The sequence below is a fragment of the Triturus cristatus genome, chromosome 8, assembly GCF_964204655.1.
Source record: "Triturus cristatus chromosome 8, aTriCri1.1, whole genome shotgun sequence".
Lineage (NCBI taxonomy): Eukaryota > Metazoa > Chordata > Amphibia > Caudata > Salamandridae > Triturus > Triturus cristatus.
Window position 1 is genome coordinate 19,873,241 of NC_140591.1, and position 25,804 is coordinate 19,899,044.

General features: G+C 47.1%; 1 protein-coding gene across 2 annotated transcripts in view; it reads right to left on the minus strand.

The window, feature by feature from the left end:
- RSPH1 (radial spoke head component 1) overlaps nt 1–25,804 on the minus strand; it is a 230,371-nt gene that overhangs the window by 156,977 nt on the left and 47,590 nt on the right. For both annotated transcript variants that reach the window (XM_085620749.1, XM_085620750.1), the window contains one exon: nt 13,008–13,143. In XM_085620749.1, coding sequence (XP_085476875.1) covers nt 13,008–13,143 — 136 coding nt within the window. The remainder of the gene's footprint in view (nt 1–13,007; nt 13,144–25,804) is intronic.

Here is a 25,804-nt window from a genome sequence, read left to right on the forward strand (position 1 = left end):
TAATAGGCATGCCTTCTGGAATAAGTATGATTTGGAAAAGACGCAGACTGTTTGCGAACACTCTGCCAGCCCAACTGGTAAAGCGGCGTATTTTGGAAAAGGTCTGGGCTAGAGCATGTCTTCTTGAACATGGAACAGTCTTTGGGCTGTTTACTTGTCTTGGTGCAGTCTCTAAACTGCTTTTGAGAGCTCTTTTGTTTGTAAATATGATTTACAATAGGTTTGGTTTGAGTACAGTCTGTGGGCTGCCTCTTGTTTTTGTCTTAAGTGTTGATTTGTGAGTTGGTTGTGTGTTTGAGTGTCTGTGGTTTGTGGATTATGTGTATTATTGTGAGTTATTCTGCGTGGAAACGTACACAGAGCAGCTTGTTGTGTTCTCTCTCTCCCTCTCGATCCTGTCTAAGCTGTCTAGGAGCGGCTATGAGACAATTGGTTGGGTTCGCTTTAGACATTCATTTCACAAGATGCTGTGAATATGTTCTTGAATAAACAGAGACAAAGCACCTCACCAGTGCAAGTCTAATTGGCTCTGACATCCTTGCTAGAGCTGGTGAATGTTTTTTTTTTAGGATTAATGTGTTAGTTGTTCATGCAATACAGATCTCTGTCACGTTCACAGTTTTAGGGTTTCCTGTTACATCTATAACATGAGAACATGGTTATAAGCAAAACATATAGTTGTTATTACGTAAGGAAAATAATTCTAGAAGTGTCCACAGTCCTGTACAGTAGTGAGAAAATCACAAGTAGAAGAAGTGTTGTGACACAAGAAACACCAAAAATAGTTGTTTTGTAAGGATTCAGAGTATGTTTAGTAAATGAATACAGACTTCCTTGGCTGCTTGGGATTGGGAGAGAAAAATTAAGTTTACCCTGGTCAGTTCACTAAAGTTCCTTGTATACTCCCTAATAGGTCCAGAGTGTTTTTTTCTCTCAGATAGATGAAGTGGTTCTTGGGCGTCCTGCTAATGTATGGGGTGCCCGAGACTAAAGAAGTTTTCTGAAATAGAGTATCCTCTCTGTTGATAGATTATGTGTATGCCTTGTCTAAACGAACTTTGTTCTGTTCACCAATAGATATCTGCTGCCCTACAACCATTGCCAGAGGGGCCCGGACATCAGATCCAACCTGGAGACTACATCTTGGTGCGCAATTTCCAGCGCAAGTCCAGCCTAGAGCCGAGGTGGCGTGAACTGATGAAAGTGCTATTGGCAACCAGGACAGCATTGAAAGTCGAAAGTCGGAAGCATTGGGTGCACGCCAGTCATGTGAAGTTTGTACCCCTACCACTGTCTTGGGTGAAAGACGGGGTCACAAATCAGGACGGAGAACTGTCCCTTTTTTTCTGATGTCCAGCTGAGCAAGGCACAGACCGACAAGGACAGCAAGGAGGTTTTGCTTGAGGTGACCCCCTCTCAAACAAGGGTTGCTTCAGATACTCCAGCATCAGGCCTCTGAGTCCCGGTCCCCAAGTGAATGCAAATCTGCATCTTTGTTTGTTGATCAAGAGGTGCCTTGGCATACTAGGTACAATCTGTGGCCCCGACGAAAGAGCAGTGCGCCAGTGGAGCAACACAGGAATTAGGGAAGGACTTGAGTTCAGGTTACAGGTGCTGTGCCTCTGGTGCCTGTTAGATTAGAGTGAAGAATACTGGTGCACTGCCTGAGACACTGGACAGGTTCGTTGAGGGCGTTTGCCCTGGAGGATGATTGCCCTATCCTGAAAGAAGAATCTTTTCCCCTTAGCCTGGGCCGAGATTGTTTTCCTGAGTTGCAAGTTGTGCAGCTCCACTGTGGGAGAAGTGAACATTTGATGAACGATAAGAGCCTGCCTGTGAGGCTGAGACAGACACAGGAAGAAGACTCCCCTCTGGCTGGTTGAACAGCGGCTTCTATTCTCCAAGTACTTTTTAGCAATGTACCCCTTTGGTCGTCCCATTTGTGAGGAGGAGCAGCCCTTTGCGGCTCCTCGTCCTAATTTCCATGGCCCTGTTTGGTCCTCCTGGTCCCCAAAAGCAAAAATTGTTTTTGTGATAATATATGTGTCAGCTTTAATATTTGCATTTGGAATATTGTTGTTTCTGCAAGAGAATCGTTTTGAGCACACTTGGATAAATACTACTCTGCCCTCCTCCTGAACATATCATTGGTATCCTAGCCCTCATAAAGAAGAACACTGGAAGGTCTATTCAAATGTTTTTATTTAGACATTGCATCAGACATGTGTTGTTGGCTATTTTGAAACTGGATACGATAGTCACTGACATACATTGGAGCCCTGAAACTTGGAATTGGACTGGGCGGTTTTGGGATTTACTTTCTGCTTGAGGTTGGAAAATATTGACAGTTCTGTTTGTGATAATAGCCATTATTTTCTCCTGCTATCTGTGTGTTCATTATGGCCTAATGCTCTGTTCCCTTTTGTGTCTCTACTTGTAGACCTACCAAGCGCAACGTTAAGAATGTGAACGCCCAATATGTATTAGAACAAGAAGTTAGCGATATGATGAGAATAGAGGTGTAAGATATTGTCTATATTCTTTCTTGATCATAGAGATGTCTTCAGCTAATGCTGAAAGGGTCATCTGTGGAAACTAGCAGAAATCGCTGTTAGCATAAGCTGAAGCCATTTTGGTTGTGGCAGCCATTTTAGTTATCCATGTGCTTCTTCCGCCTTCACTGTTGCCTGGCCTTGTATTTTGCTTAAGTCATCAACTATAGTTAACTCCTTCAGTACTGAGCCAGAGCCTTGCGCATGCTCAGAAAGGCCTGTAGCTGCCAGAATGCACCTGTCTCAGTTTGTAAATGTCAGGCTGTTTTAACTGATGCAAACAGAAATGTCTCCCTTCCCACTTTGCTGACCAAGACATATTTGTATGCCTATGTTAGTCAATAACTATTCTTGTATGTGCAAGTACCACCCCTTGGTCTCATGCTGATAATGCAACTAAAGCATATAAAAGACCCCTGGTTTCTGTACTCCTTGGACTACCTCCTACAGTGGCCTGAGGGTACCGTATTGACGCAGTCTCACTCATGTGAGATTAATAAACTTGTTATTTAACATTCCAGCTTCAGTGCCAACTTCTTCTTTGGTGGTTTAAGGACCCGTGGACAGATAAGGTGAACCATGCACCGGTGGGCCCCTAAAAAGGCTCATTTCCACACCTGCACAAAACAATCCTTAAGGGCATTTTCCCTTTTCTATGTGTGATGTGTTATGCATCCCATATAGAGAAAGGAAGTAACAGCGAGAAATAAAAATATTACTTCTCGTTATACCTGGGTGTGGGAGGCATAACATTTTGCCCGGCTTCTGAACCTATCAGGGCTCAGATCCTACTGGGGATAACCCAGACACAACAAATGTTAGAGACGAAAATTGATCTCAGTGGAGGTGAATTCATTAAGAGCTGATCCCCGCAAATTCAGTGAAAAGACAACAGAAATAGAAAGCAATGTGGATACCTTGAAATCAGGTATGTTGGAGGTGAAACTTAAGTGTTACTCCCTGACTGACACAGTACAGCAGCTTGAGGAGAGACTGGAGGATGCAGAAGGGAGGTCCCGACACAATGTTTTATGCTTTGAGAGGTTTCCTGAATGTGCTGAAGGTGGGAATACTGAAACATTCCTTGAGACATGGTTCAAAGACTTCCTGCGTCCTGTGGGCCTGTCCCCTCTGTAATTGAAAGGGTCCATAGAGCCCTGGTGCCGCCTCTGCCACCGGGTGCTCCTCCGAGGGCAATGACAGCCAGAATCCTAAACTATCGAGATACGGACTGTATCATACAGAACGCTCACCAAGCTGCAGATCTAATATATGATGACTGCGTAGTCAGAATTTTCCGTGACTACACATAGGCTGTCCAAAACAACCGGAAATCCTACGTAGAGATCAAACAAAAACTAAGAGTCATGTGCCTCCAATACATGTTTCTGTGCCCAGCAAAACTGTGCATAGTACATGACAGGTGTACACATTTCTTCACAGACCCAAAGGATGTTTGGAACTGGCCCGAGGTGGCTAGAGGACTTCAGACATGATCTGGCTCAAGCAGGCTTCCAAGACTGTATGGGAGACAGAAACGATGGAGGGGGGAGAGAGAGAAAGAGGACACATCCTTCCCTCCCAGCTTTTGGAGGGCACAGAGGGTGTGGCAGATGATAACATACTGGACATCATGAAACAGCAGGACATCCGCTTGGCTGACTGGGACACGGGGCACAAAGTGATACTGCCAATGCAACTCCATCCCTGGAAATAACTTACCGGGGGCTTGAACAGATGTCCTCAGAGGAGATGGCATAGTTTAATTTTAATCTATGGAGCAGGAAGGGGTGTAATGCCCTGTGAACAGTGAGCTATGGGGAAGGGTCGCTGGAGGTTTAATCTCAAATGTGGTTCGCGAATATATGAGTGACCTATACTGCGTATGTATGTTGATATCTTTATAGTGGTTTCTACCACGTTGTGCCACGGAGAGAGAGTGATACTTGGTTCGATATCGGCTAGAGGGTGAGACTGATGAGTGGGGTGTATTTCACCTTTGCACATTTCAGACTGGGTAGGGGCACTGAGGGACGCTTAGGAATCTTCAGTTACAACTACAGTCGGACGGCGTCTGGGACGGGCAGCTCCACCCGCCATGGTAGTCCTCCTCCACCTATAGATTTACGTCTAGTTATTTTAATTGTTTATTGTTGCATTCATATATAATGTATGTCCACTACAGGCCATCTAAGGGTAGATAAAGTGTAGATATATTGTTGAGTTACATTGGTGTTCCCAGGGAGGAGACGAGGATGAACCAGATGCAGTTATGGAAGTTTTAATGTAAATTTTGGTAGAGTGACACTGGTAGACTGAACGACACGTACAGACAGAAGTACCCGCTGATGCAGCACACTACACTCTGCTTATCGCACCGGACATGACAGTCCAATGACCATGCACAGAGATCGCTCATTTGGAAATACTAAAATAGGCACATCTGTAAAGTTTATCACATGGAAAGTTCATGGTCTTGGCACTTATATAAAAAGATAAAGAGGACACACATTCCTCAAAAGGTACTCTTCATTTAATGGATTTAATGAAGTGCTGTAGCGCTGTAAGAAATGGAGAGGCCAAATCGTTGCTGCAACATACTTGTCTACTGCTAGAGGGGTGGTTATCTGAGTGGCCGCAGCCGTCCCTTTCCAGCATTGCTATTCAAGAGCTGATGTAGAGGGCCGATACGTCTTAGTATATGGTTTCCTTGGTGAGACCAAAATCTCCTTATCGACCAAAAAACCCCCCTAACACGGATGGTAAAGCATATTTTCGTTCACTGTCAGATATAGTTACACCTTATGTGGACATACCATTCGTCTGGGGGAGATTTTAATTGTGTGGCAGATGATGGTCAACCAATATGGCCTTGCTCTAAGCCAGGTATGACTAAGGTCTTGCAAGAGGTGCTGATACATTTGCACAGTGTGGATATATGCACACTGGAAGTTGTGAATACTCATTTCCTTCCTCAGTCCATGACACATGTAGCAGACTGCATAGGTTCCTGATACGGCATAATTAAGCCACAAAGATAGAATCGGTTGAATACCTCTGTCAGTTTCTTTCTGATCACTCCCCTCTCTAAACGAAGTATCGCATAATGTGTGAGCATGCAAAGGTCCCTTGATGGCGATTATTGATACACGCTTTACAGGTTTAAACTTGGCATAGGCTCTGCTATTAGCACTTACCTTGACCACAATCGGCAGACAATGGCGACAAGAGCTAATGAGTGGGATGAAGGTAGTTCGACGAAGGGACTGTATGAGTATGGTCTATGGATCAGAAAATGGTTGCAGCATGATTTAGCAAAGGCTGAGGAGGAATTATGTAACCTTCAAAGGAGTATATCTGATAACTCATCAAAGGGGAAAGATTTGCGGCTGCAAAACAGCGGGTGGGAGACAACTGGAATACCCTTGATAGACTAACTCAGACAGATTATAAGTAAATGCTTTATAAAGATAGTGACGGATCTAGCAAAATGCTTGTGTGGCTCCTGAACAGAGAGCGGCCTTCTTCTATCGTTTGTCTCGGACTCACCCTAATGGCTCTTTGGTCACCACCCAGGTGGCCATCAACACCGCATATCACGATATTTGCCGACAGTCTAGACAAAGACCTTTGCTGTTCGTGCAGCTCAGATAGTGGCTAGTCTGAGTACTATTCGTATTCCTGCACTGGACATCGACAGCGCTGCCGAGCTAGAGCAGCGCCTCACTAAGGAGAATCTCCCGGGGGGGATTGAGGATATTCCGGCAGGCAAGCTCCCAGCTTAGACGCTTTTCCTCGTGAGTTTTACTGCCAATTTCCTAGGCGACCTCATAGAAAAACTTTTGGAGGTCTTCGAAGAGTCGTTTAGACAACATATGCTTACAGATTCCATGTGGGGGGCTACGATCCTAATGATGTTAAAGCCAGACAGCCATCTTCAGGACCAGGGCTCCTACAGACTCCTATCGATGATGAACACTGCAGTGAAGATATTAGCGAAGGTCCTGTAGAATAGACTCATTCTGGCGGTTGTTGCCTTGGCGCCATGTCATGGATATGGTCTTGGACACTGAACCAAAAGCACCTATTGGCGCTCTATATATTGAAGAAGCCTTCAATACATTAGAATGAGGTTATGTGCATGCGGTGTTGGAGAGAATGGGATCTGGAACGGAATTCCATAGCTGGTCGAAGTTATCAAATACCAATCCAGTGGCTAGAGGTAAGTGCAAGGGTTAAGTGCCTGATCGTTGGGTCATTGAGAGGAGTAAGAGACGTGTCTGCCCTCTTTTACCATTGATATATGTGTAGGAGAGTAGGATCTGCTTCTTATAGTTAGACACACTTTTTGCTGATGTGACACTGTTTTAGTCTGACTGGGATCCTGCTATCCAGGACCCCAGTCAAGCTGCTTTCTCCTCTAAATTGATTGCATGTACCTTAGGTACACTCCAGATTGGATTCTGGGGTACCCTTAGAAGTCACTAGTATATGGTATACTATGTACCCAGGGCATAGGTACCCCAGAGGCCTCCCAGGGGCTGCAGAATGTATTATGTCACCCCTGAGAGACCATTCAAAATGACACAACTGGTCTGCTACAGCAGCCTGTGTAAGGTGGTGCATGCAACCCTTACTTAGATATAGGTTCACTATATCTATCCTAAATCACTGCACATATAAATCTATCAATCACCCCTATGGCAGGCCTTATCAATCCTGAAGGCAGGGTGCTGGGTTTTATGTGAGAGGGTGCCCCTGCATGAGCAGAGTCCCTCTGCAGCCTTCGAAACCTATTTCCGGGGTTGTTTGTGATGCAGCCAACCATATATACTTAAGTGCATTATAACCTTGCAGTAAATGCTAACTTTAAAACGGCTGCATGGACACATGTTGTGTTTGGTGTCAAACACCTTGGAATCATACCTCCCCGCCAGTAACTGGCAGGGGAGGCATGATTCCACCCTCCTAGAGGGACATACCGGGCTACCCGGTACCAGTTTCTCGACCCTGGCATCACAAAATGGATGCTGCCAGCCACAGACACAAGTCTGCCCTCCTGCTGCTGAGCCAAGCTCGAGCAGGGGAAGGCTTGACAATAGGTTTCCTGTCATAGGGAGGTGTGACCACCTCCCAGACAGGATTTAGTGTATCGGGGTTGGGTGGGAGCAATCTGAGAGTGCTTTGATGTCTGCACTGGGGGCACATTTGGTGTCCCCATGAAAAGTCCAGCACAAACCGGTTGCAGGAGCCATTTGCTCCTGCTCTTGTGCGAAACTGGACAAAGGACATGGGTGTAGCCACCCCTCTGTCCTGACCCTCCCATAGGTGTGTCCCCAGAGTTTGTCCCACCTCTTTCTTGGGTATAAAGTAGGAACCCCTGACTACAGGACTTTAGATTTTACCTGAACTAAACTCTGCTACAGAAACCAAGTACTTTGATGATCTGCACGACGCTGGATGGCTGAAGAATCTCCATTGGAGTAAAGGAGTTACTCCCCTGCAAGACAGGCAACTAAAACGCATCTGACCGGTTTGCATCTCCCAAGCTCCTGAGGACTCCGAAGATTTCTGCAACACAGGAGGTGGGTTCCCAAGGTCTCTGAGGTTGATCTGTGCTCTCAGCAATTCTGAGGCCCGTATCCCTCGTGGGGACTGTGCAACCCGAACCCCTGTGCACCGCGTACATTTGCAGCAGCATTTGCTTATTGGCGATCCCTGAGGCTGTGCTTTGGGTTATATGTAGTCCTGACCCCAAGCAGTAATTCCACTGAAAATATCCGGCCTACACTCCATGAGTGTTCTGTGGGCTGGTATTTTGTGATTCAGCTCGAGGTCCCTTTGCGATCCCTGGTCCGTTGGCCTGTGGGTCACTGTGAAGGCAACTTTGACTTTCCGTGGGCTTTCCTGGCTGTACCAGATGTGCCCTGACTCTCCAAAGCTTGGAGAGTCCCCAGGACCTTACTGGTCCTCACTGAAGCATCTTTCCTCTGCCCGCGTGGGTTGCAGTTGCCAAGGCTTGTTGGTGTTCAATCCAGACACTGACCCCCCCCCAGCACTCGACATCTGTCGTGGGAACAGTTCACCTCTGGACTTTGGTTGTCGTCAACTTCTCCTGGTCCCCGTGGCTGCAGAGTCGAGCTTCAGCTCTTCTCACCTCAAACACCCGACATCGGTGGGCATCGTCTATGGTGCCCCTGGTCACTGTGAAGTGACCCAGACTCTGTCCCCTCTGCTTTCAGGTTCTCCTCATCTCCGATCCAGGCTTGGATCACACTGGACAATTTTCATCTCCACGGTAGCAGCACTTTTCCGCATTACGCCATTGAAAACCACAAAGGTTTCCGACATCACTTGACCCCTATGCACCCGGCTCCTCTGAGATAGGTAACACGGGTATCTCTGTACTCTCAAGGGTACTGGCCTTAGAACCTTCTATGTTTAACTGGGATTGCTTAAAGTCCTCTCCGAAGTGTCCTTAATCTTTAAAATTTCCAACCACTACTTTCCCATAGAGTTGTACGAAGCTCGCGCCTGTTTTTACACACTGCACCCGTCCTCCGTGGGTCCCCTGTGTCATTACCTTGGGTGGTTCCTTGGGGTCCCAGTGATTCTACGTGCTCTAGGCACTGTGTCTAGTCAAGTCATGGTTGTTATACCACTTTCTTAGTATATGGTTTGGTCTCCCCCTGAAGCCCACTGTGTATTGTGCTATTTACAATCGTTCTAGTGATTTAATATTGTGTGCTTTGTTCTCTAATCTCATAAAAAGGTTAGTAGAGAGTGTTTAGTAATAAATACATATCTCTTATATATTCCTTGTGTGGTTTTCCTTTCATTGGGTCATTCAGGAGGTTCTGATCTGGTAAACCAAGCTGCTTTACATTCCTTCGAGACTTAGCCTGAAGGCTGCTCTCCACAGCTACCACTAGGATAGCTTTCAATAAAGGTTGTCTTTAACCTAATCATCAATAAGGGTAGTTTAGACCGGTGCAGGGTGCCCACTATAACTAGTGGACAGCATATACCAGGCCAACTTCTCACAATATGCACTTGGCCAATCGACTGTGGGAGCGCTTGAAGGAGTGGGCTATAGAGGGTGGAAGCACGACAGGTGTGGTATCATTGTTTCTGGATGATACCTCAATCTATCGGTCTTGTTCGGGGCAGCAATCACAGTTTTACTTTTAAAACTACGGCTATCTGAAAAACTGTCAGGCATGCAGCTTAATATCAGCAAGATGGTCCTGTTCCCACTTTCAGCCTATGTCCGCATGCCCTATGGGAGCTCTCAGGTGTAGGGCTGATGTGGGGAATGGACAGGTTTCGCTATTTGAGGTTGCATATAGCACATACTACTGAGCACAAATGTATGCAAATTTGCCCTATTCCGCTGTCTACTTTTAAGAGTTTGAATTAGTTATTAGCTTTTTATAGCATGAGCTTAGAAGCGGAGTAGCGTACAGCTAGCACATATGAAATGAGAGAAAATGGGGGGAGGTGGGGCTTGGGCCACCTGGACCTGGAATTCCCTACAACTGTATACAGATTAGCAGCAACATGGGAGTTATCAGGGTGCTTTATCAAGCGCCGTTTTCAAGATCACTAAAGCCCGGGTGGGTGAAACCATTCCATGTCATAGCCTGACTCATGTCCTTAGAGAAGTGGAGAGCAGGCTGCAGTCTTACAATAGGGGATTTATATCTAACTCCTTCATTCACACCATTTACAGAAGCATTTGAGACTTTCAGTGTTAGCCCTGGACAGTTTCTACAATTTGCTTCGACACACAGCTAGAGAAATCTGGACTCCGTTTCCGAGTACACCTCAGGCGTCTACTACAGTGGTGTAGCGATACTCCACTGTTACAGGCATGCCCGAGTGCGCCACCACCCTCATAAAGCTATTCGGACCAGTGGAAAAAGACGGGAGCAGTGCACAATCCAGAAGCACTACAACTCCCATAACACCATGGGGCCCGACCGAGAAACGCGCGGGAACATGAAACGACCCGCCACTATATAAGCTCCACCTCAATCTATGGTGAGTGCTTGACAATCCTACCAGAACCAGGAACTTCGCCGAGGCTTCGTTGCCGCTGTCCTGGCCACCGTACTTTGATCCCCAGTTCGGCGGACGCTTGCCTACCCGCTAAGGACCGGATTCATAGCCATCTCACCCCCGACGCCTCCGCTGTGCGCGGACGCTTTCTTTCCCGCTGGAGCTGCGGGAGGCGTGAACATGGTATTTCGAGGGCGGACGCCTTCCTTCCCGCCTCGGAATATGGAACCCTACCCGTTCTCTGTTTACGAAGCGGACCATTCTCAGGGAGACAGGTAAGGGGCGCTGAGTGCGTGATATTTAACTAACACACTTATAGACGCTCAAAGAGTTTTTACCTTACAAACCCTCTACGAGCCCGGGCGCATGCTGTGCGTTGTACACTTGTATCATCAGGGATACAAACTCATTGACATAGAGGTGGTGGTTGGGTAAAAGCGGATCTGACATTTGCTATCAAGAAGCTGGCTGTGGTGTGAACAGCCCGATGGTTTACAACCGACCACGCATGAACTACTTTGATTTACTTGGCGCTCACTTTACCCCTGACATTTGGCGCATGCAACCCAGGAAGGGAGTGGAACCCCAGACACCCTAGCGATCTCCTACTAAAGCCTTGTGAGTAGTCTTGAGTAAACCCTACCAGGGAAAGTCATATCTTGGTGTAGTGTATTCCCTGTATGGTATTAATGCTTATGTTCTACCCCCTCTGCAGCCTACTCCAAGCAGTGTGGTACCAAGACCTTCTCCCACCACACACCTCAGCAATTCCCGAGCGGCTACTCTCTTCCCTGTTCCCCGAGGTGCTGCCCTCCATACCAGAGTCCACTACTGGGTGGGAGGTAGTGTCTGGGCAAATAGGGAGGCCTCTCTACAGGCTGTTGTCCGTGCTGGCTGTTCCTTAAGGTTAGTGGCCTGCCTGTTTACCTTGTGCTGCTGACATCCTGACAAGTGGAGACGAGGTTGGAGGGAGATGGCCGCTGTCACATGATCTCTAGACTGTATAAAGCCCTGAGGGAGGAGAGAGCGAAAACCTCACTGAAAGGTATGTCACAGTGGGAAGAGGATCTGAGGGAGCCTCTATCAGATACAGAGCGGGGCGCCGCCTGTGCATTGGTTCAAACAAGAGCTAGCAAGCCAAGGGTTCGACTGTCGCACTTCAGCATCCTACATCGCACTTACTCGACCCCTATGGGATTAGGTAAAATATTTTCAGAACGGTCCTCTGCCTGCCCTAAGTAACAGTGTAATCTGGTGAGGAATTATTAGGAGGCTGTTGAAACTCTCAAAAGAGGGACACCTATAGACATAGTCCCTGCTGTGAAACGCTGTGTTCAAAGGCCTCTCCCAAAGCCCAAAAAGAGAAGCAAGCCTGACAAGTTTGCTTCCCTGGGGCAGGTATTGGGGAAGAGACACATAGCAATCTATTGGACCTCGGCAAGTGACCAGTGTGAAGCCTGGCTCAAAGATATGGCTGAGTGGGCGCTGAGAGAGGAGAGGTTTCTGAAAGAGACAAGAAAGCAATAGATGAGTTTGCACAATTGGCAGAAATATTTAATTTGTTCTCTACAGAAATGGAATTAATGAGCAATGGTGGGGAGAGGATTCGGATGGCCCTGGATATGAAATGAATCATATATTTCAGACAATGCCCTTTGTGGCTGTTGCTGGTTTCAACATGCAGAGTGTGTGAGAGTGGTCGGCTGGAGCGGGGCGTACTCCTTCTTGAAACAGGTATACTCACAAATGCTTATAATTTGCGGGTATCAATGCACTTTATCACAATACTTCTGCATTGTCGAGCTAGGATAGCCACTGGACACGATCAATTGTTTTTGTACATTTTTGTACAGCTAGTGTCATCACATGAAATGCTAAACATGTGTGTGTTGTTCTTTTTTGTTCTTATCTTTAAATAAAGATCATAGAAACTTTTCAAAAAGGAAATATCACCCTCCCCCCCAAAAAAAAAAATTTGAAAAACATGCCAGCACTTTACCCTCTGTGGGGAACTGGAGATCAATCAGTGGAGACAGAGAAAGGGAGATGTCTAGCAGGGCTACCACGCTTGTGTGGGTCAGACGACTGCATAGGTTTCATCCATCATAGGTGGACAGGCTATTTGTTGATAAGTAAAGGCTGAGTGGATTTAAGAGATTGAAGGGAAAAGTACAGAGCTCACCCCAACGTTTAGTGTAAACCTCCGTCAAAGAGCTTTGGTTATTTCACTTGATTCGATCGGATTCCCATTAGGATCTCGTGTGTGTATCAGAGGGATGAAAGAGGGTATTACAGGACCGGGGGTCTAACCTGCACATCGCTAGAAGGACATTTCTGCACAGCAACTTTGTAACATCTGCGTGAAAGGAGCTGACATCATTCTTGATTACTTACAATCTTGTTGGAAAATTTGCCCTGGTATCTGTGGTTGGTGTGGACAAGCTCCCCCGCTCCGTCCTGCTTCCCATTCGCCCAGGTGCCAACATATTTGGATCCAGTCAGAGCATAGAAATACATGCCTTGCCCCTGCCTGCGGAGAAACAAGAGCTGTATTAACCTTTAATGGTGAACCTCATTGAACACAACAATTTCACACACGACAGAATGGCTTTCTTTGGAGTCACGTGTTGTCTCTCAGCCAACGTAGCACTAAAGCGTCGCTAGGGTCATTTGAAAAGAGAGCGGTGCCTGGTGGGTGCACCTGACACAACTTCACGCCTATTACACTGTGCTGGACCTCAACTGACAAAACAACTTGTCAAATGTAATCAGTTACAAGTATTTTGTGACATATGGCTACATTCTCTGGGAGGAAACCCAGCGGCAGCCCTCGGGTCCACTGAGGAAGTAGCTCGCAATGACCAGTCTTTTGATTGAAAGGGATCACCATGAGTCCTGCGTTTAAACATATGTTCCTCCTTGACACATCTGGACCAACTAACTCCAAACAAGAGGACACCCAGTCCTGGTGTTTGTGTAAAACAACATGACAAGAGATATGAAACCTGAGTATTTGGCTGTAGGAAAAACCCAACAAAGATAAGACTGCGGTTCTTTACTCAAAAAACGATCTGAAAAAGGCTGAAGAGGTCTATCTACAAATAAAGCAAGGAGGAAACAAAAGCAGTCTCTCTTTTGAAACATTAGCAGTAAAAAACTACACACCAGTCATTAGTAGAGAACCATTAAATGTCTGGATCCGGGGCATCACTGGGTCCATTTTGTTCCTTATGGAGCCTAAAGCAGAGCTGGGCAGGACATTGGGGTGAGGGCTGGAGAAAGAAAATCAGACCTGGCAAAGGCCCGGGAGCCAAGAGGCTACCAGGAAACAGGAGATCCCGTGTGGATGCCTGGTAGCTGCCCACAGTCCCTGGCACCTCCACACTGGCCGTGGTCTCGAAGGAAGCCTGACATGGCACCGACATGTGGTCTGCTCACAGTTGCGAGTAGATGCTGCCGTTGCTTTCTCCCCATCACTTGTGTTCTGCATATGCAGTCTGTCAGTAAAGGTCCCTCGATGTCCTGCTGCTGCGCTCAGGAACGAGGCCAATGTTGTACAACAGAATGAGGGCAGAGCAAGGGCTTTACAGAGCAGAAGAGCTGAGTGGCACAGACTCAAGGGCCTGGGGAAGCAGGGAGCTTTAAAAAACGTTGTTAGATTTTCTTAGAGCTGTTAAAATGTAAGCAGGTGGCTGCTGATTCCATGATAATGGGTCTATCCATAATTCTAATTTCATCTTTCAGAATTCAAATGCCGACTTCTTTCTAATAATACATCCTTTATTTATTGTTCCATACAAGATTGGTCATATAAAAACATACATAAACTGCTCACAATGAGTTTTGTTCCTCAAATATTTTTCTTGAGATTTCATTGGGGCTCGGAAATAATTAAAAACATTAGTCACTCTCTAATTAAAATGAAGAAACCTTAGTTACATTATCCATCACTGTATATCTAATTTAAAATGCCAAAATTCGAAATGCATAAAAAGATGTGATTACCCACATGTACAGAAACACCACGGCTGCAGGTGTTCTAATACATATTTTATTTATTTTTCAACATTATCAACGCTGATGTGAGTGTTTTCTCACAAAAGTGATATGACCGAGTGCTCACATTCCTCCGCAGTCGGTGTTACGTCGAAGAGAATATCCAATGTTACTCCAATATTCTCTTACCTTATTATTCATACCACTATTCAATAATCACATACAGGATTCCCACGATCTAAAATACATCAAAAGTGTCTCCTAATAAAGAGCATTCCCACACCAGTCACTGCAACAGTAGGGAAATTGTTGGATAGCAGAGGTGTAAAAATTACTATTACCACTCCAATAATTGTAAAAGTAGGGAAAATGCTGGATAGCGTAGGGGTAGAAATTACTATTTCCACACCAATAATTGTAAAAGTAGGGAAAGTGTTGGATAGAGGAGGGGTAAAAATAACTATTCCCACACCAGTCACTGCAACAGTAGGGAAATTGATGGATAGCAGAGGTGTACAAATTACTAATACCACACCAATAATTGTAAAAGTAGGGGAAGTGTTGGCTAGCGAAGGGGTAAAAATTACTATTCCCACTCCAGTGAGTGCAACAGTAGGGAAAGTGCTGGATAGAGGACGGGTAAAAATTACTATTCCCACACCAGTCAGTGCAACAGTAGGGAAAGTGTTGGATAGTGGAGGGGTAACAATTACTATTCCCACACCAATAATTGTAAAAGTAGGGAAAGTGTTGGATAGTGGGCGGGTAAAAATTACTATTCCCACACAAATAATTGTAAAAGTAGGGAAAGCGTTGGATAGCAGAGGGGTGAAAATTACTATTCCCACACCACTCAGTGGAACAGTAGGGAAAGTATTGGATAGCGGGGAGGTAAAAATTATTATTCCCGCACCAGTCAGTGCAACAGTAGGGAAAGTGTTGGATAGTGGAGGGGTAAAAATTACTATTCCCACACCAGTCGGTGCAACGGTAGGGAAAGTGTTGGATAGTGGAGGGGTTAAAATTACTATTCCCACACCAGTCATTGCAACTGTAGGGAAATTGTTGGATAGCAGAGGTGTAAAAATTACTATTCCCACTACAATAATTGTAAAAGTAGGGAAAGTGTTTTCTAATAATCACAAAAGTATGGGCACGTTGTGCACCATCGATTAGGAAAGTGGGAAACAATTAAATGCTAGGGTAGAGTGCGCGCCCCCCTTGAGATGGTGGCGCGCCCCACAGTGTGAAGAACTGGGCTTTAGACCTATAAACCCGACAACCTGCGCCTAAACAAATTACACAATTACTATAATTAATTATCAATTATTTAATATCAATTAACAACCAATTGATAATTATTACAAATAAATTACTTCTCACAATGAACACTATAAAATCTAAATTAAATAAATAACAAAATAATCATTAATTTATTATAATTTAATTACTCCCCTCTATATTCCCTTAAAAAACCCTCAACCAGCTAGGGAACAAAAAAAAATCCAAAATTGTATTAAAATAAAACTTGTAAGTACTAACAATTTAACACATATATTAAAAACATAAACAATACTTAAATAAAAACCATACATCACATACATTTAAAATATAAACTAAAATGCATAACACTAATTAAAAAATCGATATTTTAAACAACTATATTTTTGCAAACAAGATTAATGACTTCTATATTTTAAGAAACTATATTTCTTACCTTAAACAGATATTCTTGACCACAATATTCTTGCTGTCGATATTTCTAAATCTCGACATTTCCAACTCGATATTCTGCCTCAACGCCAGCCCAAATATCAAGATCCTCCTGCAGCTTGTCATCCCGACGATTGAGTTTCATGTGTACCTCCTCCGTCAGCACCCACTCAGTGACATCCTTATAGCAAAATCTGGTGGAAGGGGGTCTTGTGCTTAACCATCCCATAGCTACTCTCCTTTTTGCCAACTCCAAGGCAAACTGTAGGAATCTCCAGTGCTTCTTTCCGCATCTGGGTTGTTTAACAATACCAAGTAAGCTCACCTGACGTGACTCCCAAATATTCTATATTGTTGCAGCTCGTAGCTGCGTGACCACTGCTGTCCAATACAGCCACACCCTAACACATGCCCAGGCCATATGCAGAAAGGAAGCCCCTCCCCCCTTCACATCTAGGGCAATCTGCACTTCTGCCACAATACGTTTGGCTGAGCTTAATAGATGTTAAGAATGTGTGATGCACATAGTTAACATGCACGAGCTTCTATCTAGCATTGAGCAAGACCCTCTTCACCAGCTCACAAGCAGCTCTCCATTCTGCATCCAACAGTGCTGCCACCAGCAGGCTCAACCCGGACCCTATCTACCTTCAGATCTTTCTATAAATACATCACCATATGTCTTGTTGACCCAGTCGTCAATAATAATTGTAGGTTGTCCATCTATTGGGGCGGTTGTGAGAAGTCCATCCAGATCTCCTGTGTCATGCTCAACAATTTGGCATATTGCAGAAATTGTCCACTCTCCACCGCAAATGTGTCCTGCGTTTCCACGAATGTAAGGAACTTCTCACTCAGGTACAGATCACCAAGCGTCTCACACCCCCTCTCCCTCAAGCCAGTGACATAGATCCACTAATTCGGCTAACTGGCAACAACATCCAAACAACATGGTCCCTAGCAGAGGGAGGCCTCTCCAAGACCCTCCTTACCATCTGTTCCTACAGTTCTGCCACTTGTTGGATCAGGTAGGGCACATCCCGCGGTGTACGTGGGCTGCACATCAGGAGTGCCATCAGCGAATGCACGCCATAGGTGCCTCACAGCAACCTCTTCTACTAGTTATCTTCCTCATACGCCCAGTCTGCCGCATGCTGCAGTTTGGAGGAATAATAGTAAAGTTTCAAGCCAGGGAGGCCCATGCCTCTCAATAGGAGGTTCCGCTTAAGTATCGGCAATGCCACTCAGCCCCTCTTCCCGACATTTACCAATGACAGCATGAGGCTGTCATGGGTCTTAAAAAAACTACACAGCAGTATATAAAGTCTGTTCTGGACTATGTAGAGACACTGGGAAAGGAACACCATCTTTGCCACCACTATTTTCCCTTCCAAAGACAGCGCCAGTGTATTCCAGAATGGCAGTGATTTCGCCAACACGCTCACCAGTACTCAACGCTTTATTGTTGAAAGTAATTTCCACACCATAAAAGGTTTGGGGCAATACATACAGCAGCTATCACTTGCATGGAACGTCGTAAAAAAATCTTTTACCCGGAAATGGGCGGAGCCTGTTACCACACTATGCCGATGACTTATTTAATAATTGTTGAAATGATTAATGTAAAATGTATTGCATGGCTTAAGATATGTGTGAAATTGTATTATTGATGTACTGTTTGCTGAACACACTGCAAAAAAAATAAGTTTAAATAAAAAAAATATATATTTTTGCCTGAAATGCACGAGTCGAAAAGGACAAACCTCTTTCCTTTTCACACAGGAGAACATCTTCACAAACTTAATTACACCCTTGGCTCAGCCCAACATCAAGTATTTGTCCAAAGTAATTGACCAATAAATTCATTGATAAATACCAACAATATTGTATCACATAATGCACAGACTCCTTTGTTGATATCTTTATTGATAATTCTTTAAAATCATCTCCTTGTGTCTGGTCATAGCCAACACATTTTGTCCATATGGACTTCTTCAGGGCTTTGTTTGATCTTTTTACTTTTGATATTGATGGAGCAGGTAAAAATAAATGTTGTATACCTCCTCTAATTTGCATGAAATTAATTACGTAATCATTCTAAAATTAATTTACATAACATGTTTGCAGTGGAAGTGGTACTAATCAATATTTGCACCTTAATAAACACAAATACACATGGGACTAAATTGCTAATTGCATGGCAAAATTAAATAATTAACAATGGTACGCAAACTAACCTTAGATTGCGATGAGATAGTAAAATTGGATGATTTATATTGCTTTGTGATTGTGTTGTGGCTTAAAGTTATGGGAAGTATTCATCGCTTTAAATGTTGCTGCAGCTAGGAAAATACTAATATATAGTGGGATTAGTGTGACCCTCCTTGTGGTCTGGGAAGATTCAGCAATAACCCTGACTGGTATAGGGTGTCTTCTTTCCTGACACACTGCTCATGGTCTGGGAAGAGTCAGCAATGACCCTAACTGGTATAGGGTGTCTTCTTTCCTGACACACTGCTCATGGTCTGGGAAGAGTCTGCAATGACCCTGACTGGTATATGGTGTCTTCATTCCTGTGACCCTCCTCGTGGTCAGGGAAGAGTCAGCGATGACCCTGACTGGTATATGGTGTCTTCGTTCCTGTGACCCTCCTTGTGGTCTGGGAAGATTCAGCAATTACCCTCGCTGGTATTGGATGTCTTCATTCCTGTGACCCTCCTCATGGTCTGGGAGGAGTCAGTAATGCCTCTGACTGGTATAGGGTGTCTTCATTCCTGACACACTGCTCATGGTCTGGGAAGAGTCAGCAATGACCCTGACTGGTATAAATTGTCTTCATTCCTGTGACCGCCTCATAGTCTCCAAAGAGTCAGCAATGAACCTGGCTGGTATTGGGTGTCTTCATTCCTGTGACCCTCCGCATGGTCTGGGAAGAGTCAGCAACGACCTCGGTCGGTATAGGGTGTCTTCATTCCTGTGACCACTTCATAGTCTCCGAAGAGACAGCAGTGACCCTGGCCATTATAGGGTGTCTTCATTCCGGACACACTCCTCATGGTCTGGAAAGGTTCAGCAGTGGCCCTGGCTGGTATAGGGTGTCTTCATTCCTGTGACCTCCTCATGGTCTGGGAAGAGTCAGCAATGACCCTGGCCGGTATTGGGTGTCTTCATTCCTGTGACCTCCTCATGGTCTGGGAAGAATCAGCAATGACCCTGGCCGGTATTGGGTGTCTTCATTCCTGTGACCACCTCATAGTCTCCGAAGAGACAGCAGTGACCCTGGCCATTATAGGGTGTCTTCATTCCTGTGACCCTCCTCATGGTCTGGGAAGATTCAGCAGTGGCCCTGGCTGGTATAGAGTGTCTTCATTCCTGGGACCTCCTCATAGTCTCCGAAGAGTCAGCAATGAACCTGGCTGGTATAGGGTGTCTTTATTCATGTGACCCTCCACATGGTCTTGGAAAAGTCAGCAATAACCCTGGCTGGCATAGGGTATCTTCATTCCTGTGACCCTCCGCATGGTCTGGGAAGAGTCTGCAATGACACTGGCTGGTATAGGGTGTCTTCATTCCTGTGACCCTCCTCGTGGTCTGGGAGGAGTCAGCAGTGGCCCTGGCTGGTATTTGGTGCCTTCGTTCCTGTGACCCTCCTCATGGTCTGGGAAGAGTCAGCAATGACCCTGGCTAGCATTTGGTGCCTTCGTTCCTGTGACCCTCCTCATGGTCTGGGATGAGTCAGCAGTGGCCCTGGCTGGTATAGGGAGTCTTCATTCCTGTGACCTTCGGCATGGCCTGGGAAGAGTCAGCAACGACCCTGGCCGGTATTGGGTGTCTTCACTCCTGTGACATCCTCATGGTCTGGGAAGAGTCAGCAATGACCGTGGCCGGTATTGGGTGTCTTCATTCCTGTGACCCTCCTCGTAGTCTAGGAAGAGTCAGCAATGGCCTGGCTGGTATAGGGTGTCTTCATTCCTGTGACCCTCCTTGTGGTCTGGGAGGAGTCAGCAATGCCCCTGGCTGGTATAGGTTGTCTTTGTTCCTGTGACCCTCCTCACGGTCTGGGAAGAGTCAGCAGTAGCCCTGGCTGGTATTTGGTGCCTACGTTCCTGTGACCCTCCTCATGGTCTGGGAAGAGTCAGCAATGACCCTGGCTAGCATTTGATGCCTTCGTTCCTGTGACCCTCCTCATGGTCTGAGATGAGTCAGCAGTGGCCCTGGCTGGTATAGGGTGTCTTCATTCCTGGACCTCCTCATAGTCTACAAAGAGTCAGCAATGAACCTGGCTGGTATTGGGTGTCTTCATTCCTGTGACCTCCTCATGGTCTGGGAAGAGTCAGCAATGACCGTGGCCGGTATTGGGTGTCTTTATTCCTGTGACCCTTCACATGGTATGGGAAGAGTCTGCAATGACCCTGGTCGGTATTGGGTGTCTTCATTCCTGTGACCCCTCATGGTTTGGGAAGAGTTAGCAATGACCCTGGTCGGTATTGGGTGATCTCATTCCTGTGACCTTCTCATGGTCTGGGAAGAGTCAGCAATGACTGTGGCCGGTAATGGGTGTCTTCATTCCTGTGACCACCTCATAGTCTCCGGAGAGACAGCAGTGACCCTGGCCATTATAGGGTGTCTTCATTCCTGTGACCCTCCTCATGGTCTGGGAAGGTTAAGCAGTGGCCCTGGCTGGTATAGAGTGTCTTCATTCCTGGGACCTTCTCATAGTCTCCGAAGAGTCAGCAATGAACCTGGCTGGTATAGGGTGTCTTCATTCCTGTGACCCTCCTCGTGGTCTGGGAGGAGTCAGCAATGAACCTGGGTGGTATAGGGAGTCTTCATTACTGTGACCCTCGGCATGGCCTGGGAAGAGTCAGCAACGACCCTGGCCGGTATTGGGTGTCTTCATTCCTGTGACATCCTCATGGTCTGGGAAGAGTCAGCAATGACCCTGTCCGGTATTGGGTGTCTTCATTTCTGTGACCTCCTCATAGTCTCCGAAGAGACAGCAGTGACCCTGGCCATTATAGGGTGTCTTCATTCCTGTGACCCTCCACATGGTCTTGGAAAAGTCAGCAATAATTCTGGCTGGCATAGGCTGTCGTCATTCCTGTGACCCTCCGCATGGTCTGCGAAGACGCTGCAATGACACTGGCTGGTATAGGGTGTCTTCATTCCTGTGACCCTCCTTGTGGTCTGGGAGGAGTCAGCAATGACCCTGGCTGGTATAGGATGTCTTTGTTCCTGTGACCCTCCTCACGGTCTGGGAAGATTCAGCAGTAGCCCTGGCTGGTATTTGGTGCCTTCGTTCCTGTGACCCTCCTCATGGTCTATGAATAGTCAGCAATGACCCTGGCTAGCATTTGGTTCCTTCGTTCCTGTGACCCTCCTCATGGTCTGGGATGAGTCAGCAGTGGCCCTGGCTGGTATAGGGTGTCTTCATTCCTGGGACCTCCTCATAGTCTACAAAGAGTCAGCAATGAACCTGGCTGGTATAGGGATTCTTCATTTCCTTGACCCTCGGCATGGCCTGGGAAGAGTCAGCAATGACCCTGGTCGGTATAGGGTGTCTTCATTCCTGTGACCCTCCTCGTAGTCTAGGAAGAGTCAGCAATGGCCTGGCTGGTATAGGGTGTCTTCATTCCTGTGACCCTCCTTGTGGTCTGGGAGGAGTCAGCAATGCCCCTGGCTGGTATAGGGTGTCTTTGTTCCTGTGACCCTCCTCACGGTCTGGGAAGAGTCAGCAGTAGCCCTGGCTGGTATTTGGTGCCTTCGTTCCTGTGACCCTCCTCATGGTCTGGGAAGAGTCAGCAATGACCCTGGCTAGCATTTGGTGCCTTCGTTCCTGTGACCCTCCTCATGGTCTGGGATGAGTCAGCAGTGGCCCTGGCTGGTATAGGGTGTCTTCATTCCTGGACCTCCTCATAGTCTACAAAGAGTCAGCAATTAACCTGGCTGGTATAGGGAGTCTTCATTCCTGTGACCCTCCGCATGGTCTGCGAAGAGTCTGCAATGACACTGGCTGGTATAGGGTGTCCTCATTCCTGTGACCCTCCTCGTGGTCTGGGAGGAGTCAGCAATGACCCTGGCTGGTATAGGGTGTCTTTGTTCCTGTGACCCTCTTCACAGTCTGGGAAGAGTCAGCAGTGGCCCTGGCTGGTATATGGTGCCTTCGTTCCTGTGATCCTCCTCATGGTCTGGGAAGAGTCAGCAATGACCCTGGCTAGCATTTGGTGCCTTCGTTCCTGTGGCCCTCCTCATGGTCTGGGATGAGTCAGCAGTGGCCCTGGCTGGTATAGGGAGTCTTCATTCCTGTGACCTTCGGCATGGCCTGGGAAGAGTCAGCAACGACCCTGGCCGGTATTGGGTGTCTTCACTCCTGTGACATCCTCATGGTCTGGGAAGAGTCAGCAATGACCCTGTCTGGTATTGGGTGTCTTCATTTCTGTGACCTCCTCATAGTGTCCGAAGAGACAGCAGTGACCCTGGCCATTATAGGGAGTCTTCATTCCCGTGACCCTCGGCATGGCCTGGGAAGAGTCAGCAATGACCCTGGTCGGTATAGGGTGTCTTCATTCCTGTGACCCTTCTCGTAGTCTAGGAAGAGTCAGCAATGACCTGGCTGGTATAAATTGTCTTCATTCCTGTGACCTCCTCATAGTCTCCAAAGAGTCAGCAATGAACCTGGCTGGTATAGGGTGTCTTCATTCCTGTGACCCTTCTCGTAGTCTGGGAAGAGTCAGCAATGACCCTGGCCGGTATAGGGTGTCTTCATTCCTGTGACCCTTCTCGTAGTCTGGGAAGAGTCAGTAATTACCCTGGCTGGTATAGGGTGTCTTCATTCCTGTGACCCTCTCATGTTCAGGGAAGAGACACCAATGACCCTGGCCGCTATAGGGTGTCTTCATTCCTGACACACTCCTCGTAGTCTGGGAAGAGTCAGCAATGACCCTGGCTGGTATAGGGTGATTTCATTCCTGTGACCCTACTTGTGGTCTGGGAAGAGTCAGCAATGACCCTGGCTGGTATAGGGTGATTTCATTCCTGTGACCCTCCTTGTGGTCTGGGAAGAGTCAGCAATGACCCTGGCCGGTATAGGGTGTCTTCATTCCTGTGACCCGCCTCATGGTCTGGGAGGAGTCAGCAATGACCCTGGCTTGTATACAGTGCCTTCATTCCTGACACACTCCTCATGGTCTGGGAAGAATAAGCAATGACCCTGGCCGGTATTGGGTGTCTTCATTCCTGTGACCCTCCACATGGTCTGGGAAGATTAAGCAGTAGCCCTGGCTGGAATATGGTGTCTTCGTTCCTGAGACCCTCCTTGTGGTCTGGGAAGAGTCAGCAGTGGCCCTGGCTGGTATACATTGTCTTCATTCCTGTGACCTCCTCATAGTCTCCAAAGAGTCAGCAATGAACCTGGCTGGTATAGGGTGTCTTCATTCCTGTGACCCTCCTCATGGTCTGAGAAGAGTAAGCAATGACCTCGTCGGTATAGGGTGTCTTCATTCCTGTGACCCTCCTCGTAGTCTGGGAAGAGTCAGCAATGACCCTGGCCGGTATAGGGTGTCTTCATTCCTGTGACCCTTCTCGTAGTCTGGGAAGAGTCAGTAATTACCCTGGCTGGTATAGGGTGTCTTCATTCCGGACACACTCCTCATGGTCTGGGAAGGTTCGGCAGTGGCCCTGGCCTGTATAGGGTGTCTTCATTCCTGTGACCCTCCTTGTGATCTGGGAAGAGTCTGCAATGACCCTGGCTGGTATTGGGTGTCTTCATTCCTGTGACCTCCTCATGGTCTGGGAAGAGTCAGCAATGACCGTGGCCGGTATTGGGTGTCTTCATTCCTGTGACCCTCCACATGGTATGGGAAGAGTCTGCAATGACCCTGGTCGGTATTTGGTGTCTTCATTCCTGTGACCTCCTCATGGTCTGGGAAGAGTCAGCAATGACCGTGGCCGGTATTGGGTGTCTTCATTCCTGTGACCACCTCATAGTCTCCGAAGAGAAAGCAGTGACCCTGGCCATTATACGGTGTATTCATTCCTGTGACCCTCCTCATGGTCTGGGAAGGTTCAGCAGTGGCCCTGGCTGGTATAGAGTGTCTTCATTCCTGGGACCTTCTCATAGTCTCCGAAGAGTCAGCAATGAACCTGGCTGGTATAGGGGGTCTTCATTCCTGTGACCCTCCTCGTGGTCTGGGAGGAGTCAGCAATGAACCTGGGTGGTATAGGGAGTCTTCATTACTGTGACCCTCGGCATGGCCTGGGAAGAGTCAGCAACGACCCTGGCCGGTATTGGGTGTCTTCATTCCTGTGACATCCTCATGGTCTGGGAAGAGTCAGCAATGACCCTGTCCGGTATTGGGTGTCTTCATTTTTGTGACCTCCTCATAGTCTCCGAAGTGACAGCAGTGACCCTGGCCATTATAGGGTGTCTTCATTCCTGTGACCCTCCACATGGTCTTGGAAAAGTCAGCAATAATTCTGGCTGGCATAGGCAGTCGTCATTCCTGTGACCCTCCGCATGGTCTGCGAAGAGGCTGCAATGACACTGGCTGGTATAGGGTGTCTTCATTCCTGTGTCCCTCCTTGTGGTCTGGGAGGAGTCAGCAATGACCCTGGCTGGTATAGGATGTCTTTGTTCCTGTGACCCTCCTCACGGTCTGGGAAGATTCAGCAGTAGCCCTGGCTGGTATTTGGTGCCTTTGTTCCTGTGACCCTAATCATGGTCTGGGAATAGTCAGCAATGACTCTGGCTAGCATTTGGTTCCTTCGTTCCTGTGACCCTCCTCATGGTCTGGGATGAGTCAGCAGTGGCCCTGGCTGGTATAGGGTGTCTTCATTCCTGGGACCTCCTCATAGTCTACAAACAGTCAGCAATGAACCTGGCTGGTATAGGGAGTCTTCATTCCCTTGACCCTCGGCATGGCCTGGGAAGAGTCAGCAATGACCCTGGTCGGTATAGGGTGTCTTCATTCCCATGACCCTCCACATGGTGCGGAAAGAGTCTGCAATGACCCTGGCTGGTATAGGGTGTCTTCATTCCTGTGACCCTCCTCGTGGTCTGGGAGGAGTCAGCAATGCCCCTGGCTGGTATAGGGTGTCTCTGTTCCTGTGACCCTCCTCACGGTCTGGGAAGAGTCAGCAGTAACCCTGGCTGGTATTTGGTGCCTTCGTTCCTGTGACCCTCCTCATGGTCTGGGAAGAGTCAGCAATGACCCTGGCTAGCATTTGGTGCCTTCGTTCCTGTGACCCTCCTCATGGTCTGGGATGAGTCAGCAGTGGCCCTGGCTGGTATAGGGTGTCTTCATTCCTGGACCTCCTCATAGTCTACAAAGAGTCAGCAATGAACCTGGCTGGTATAGGGAGTCTTCATTCCTGTGACCCTCCTTGTGGTCTGGGAGGAGTCAGCAATGAACCTGGCTGGTATAAGGTGTCTTTATTGTTGTGACCCTCCTCGTAGTCTGGGAAGAGTCAGCAATGTACCTGGC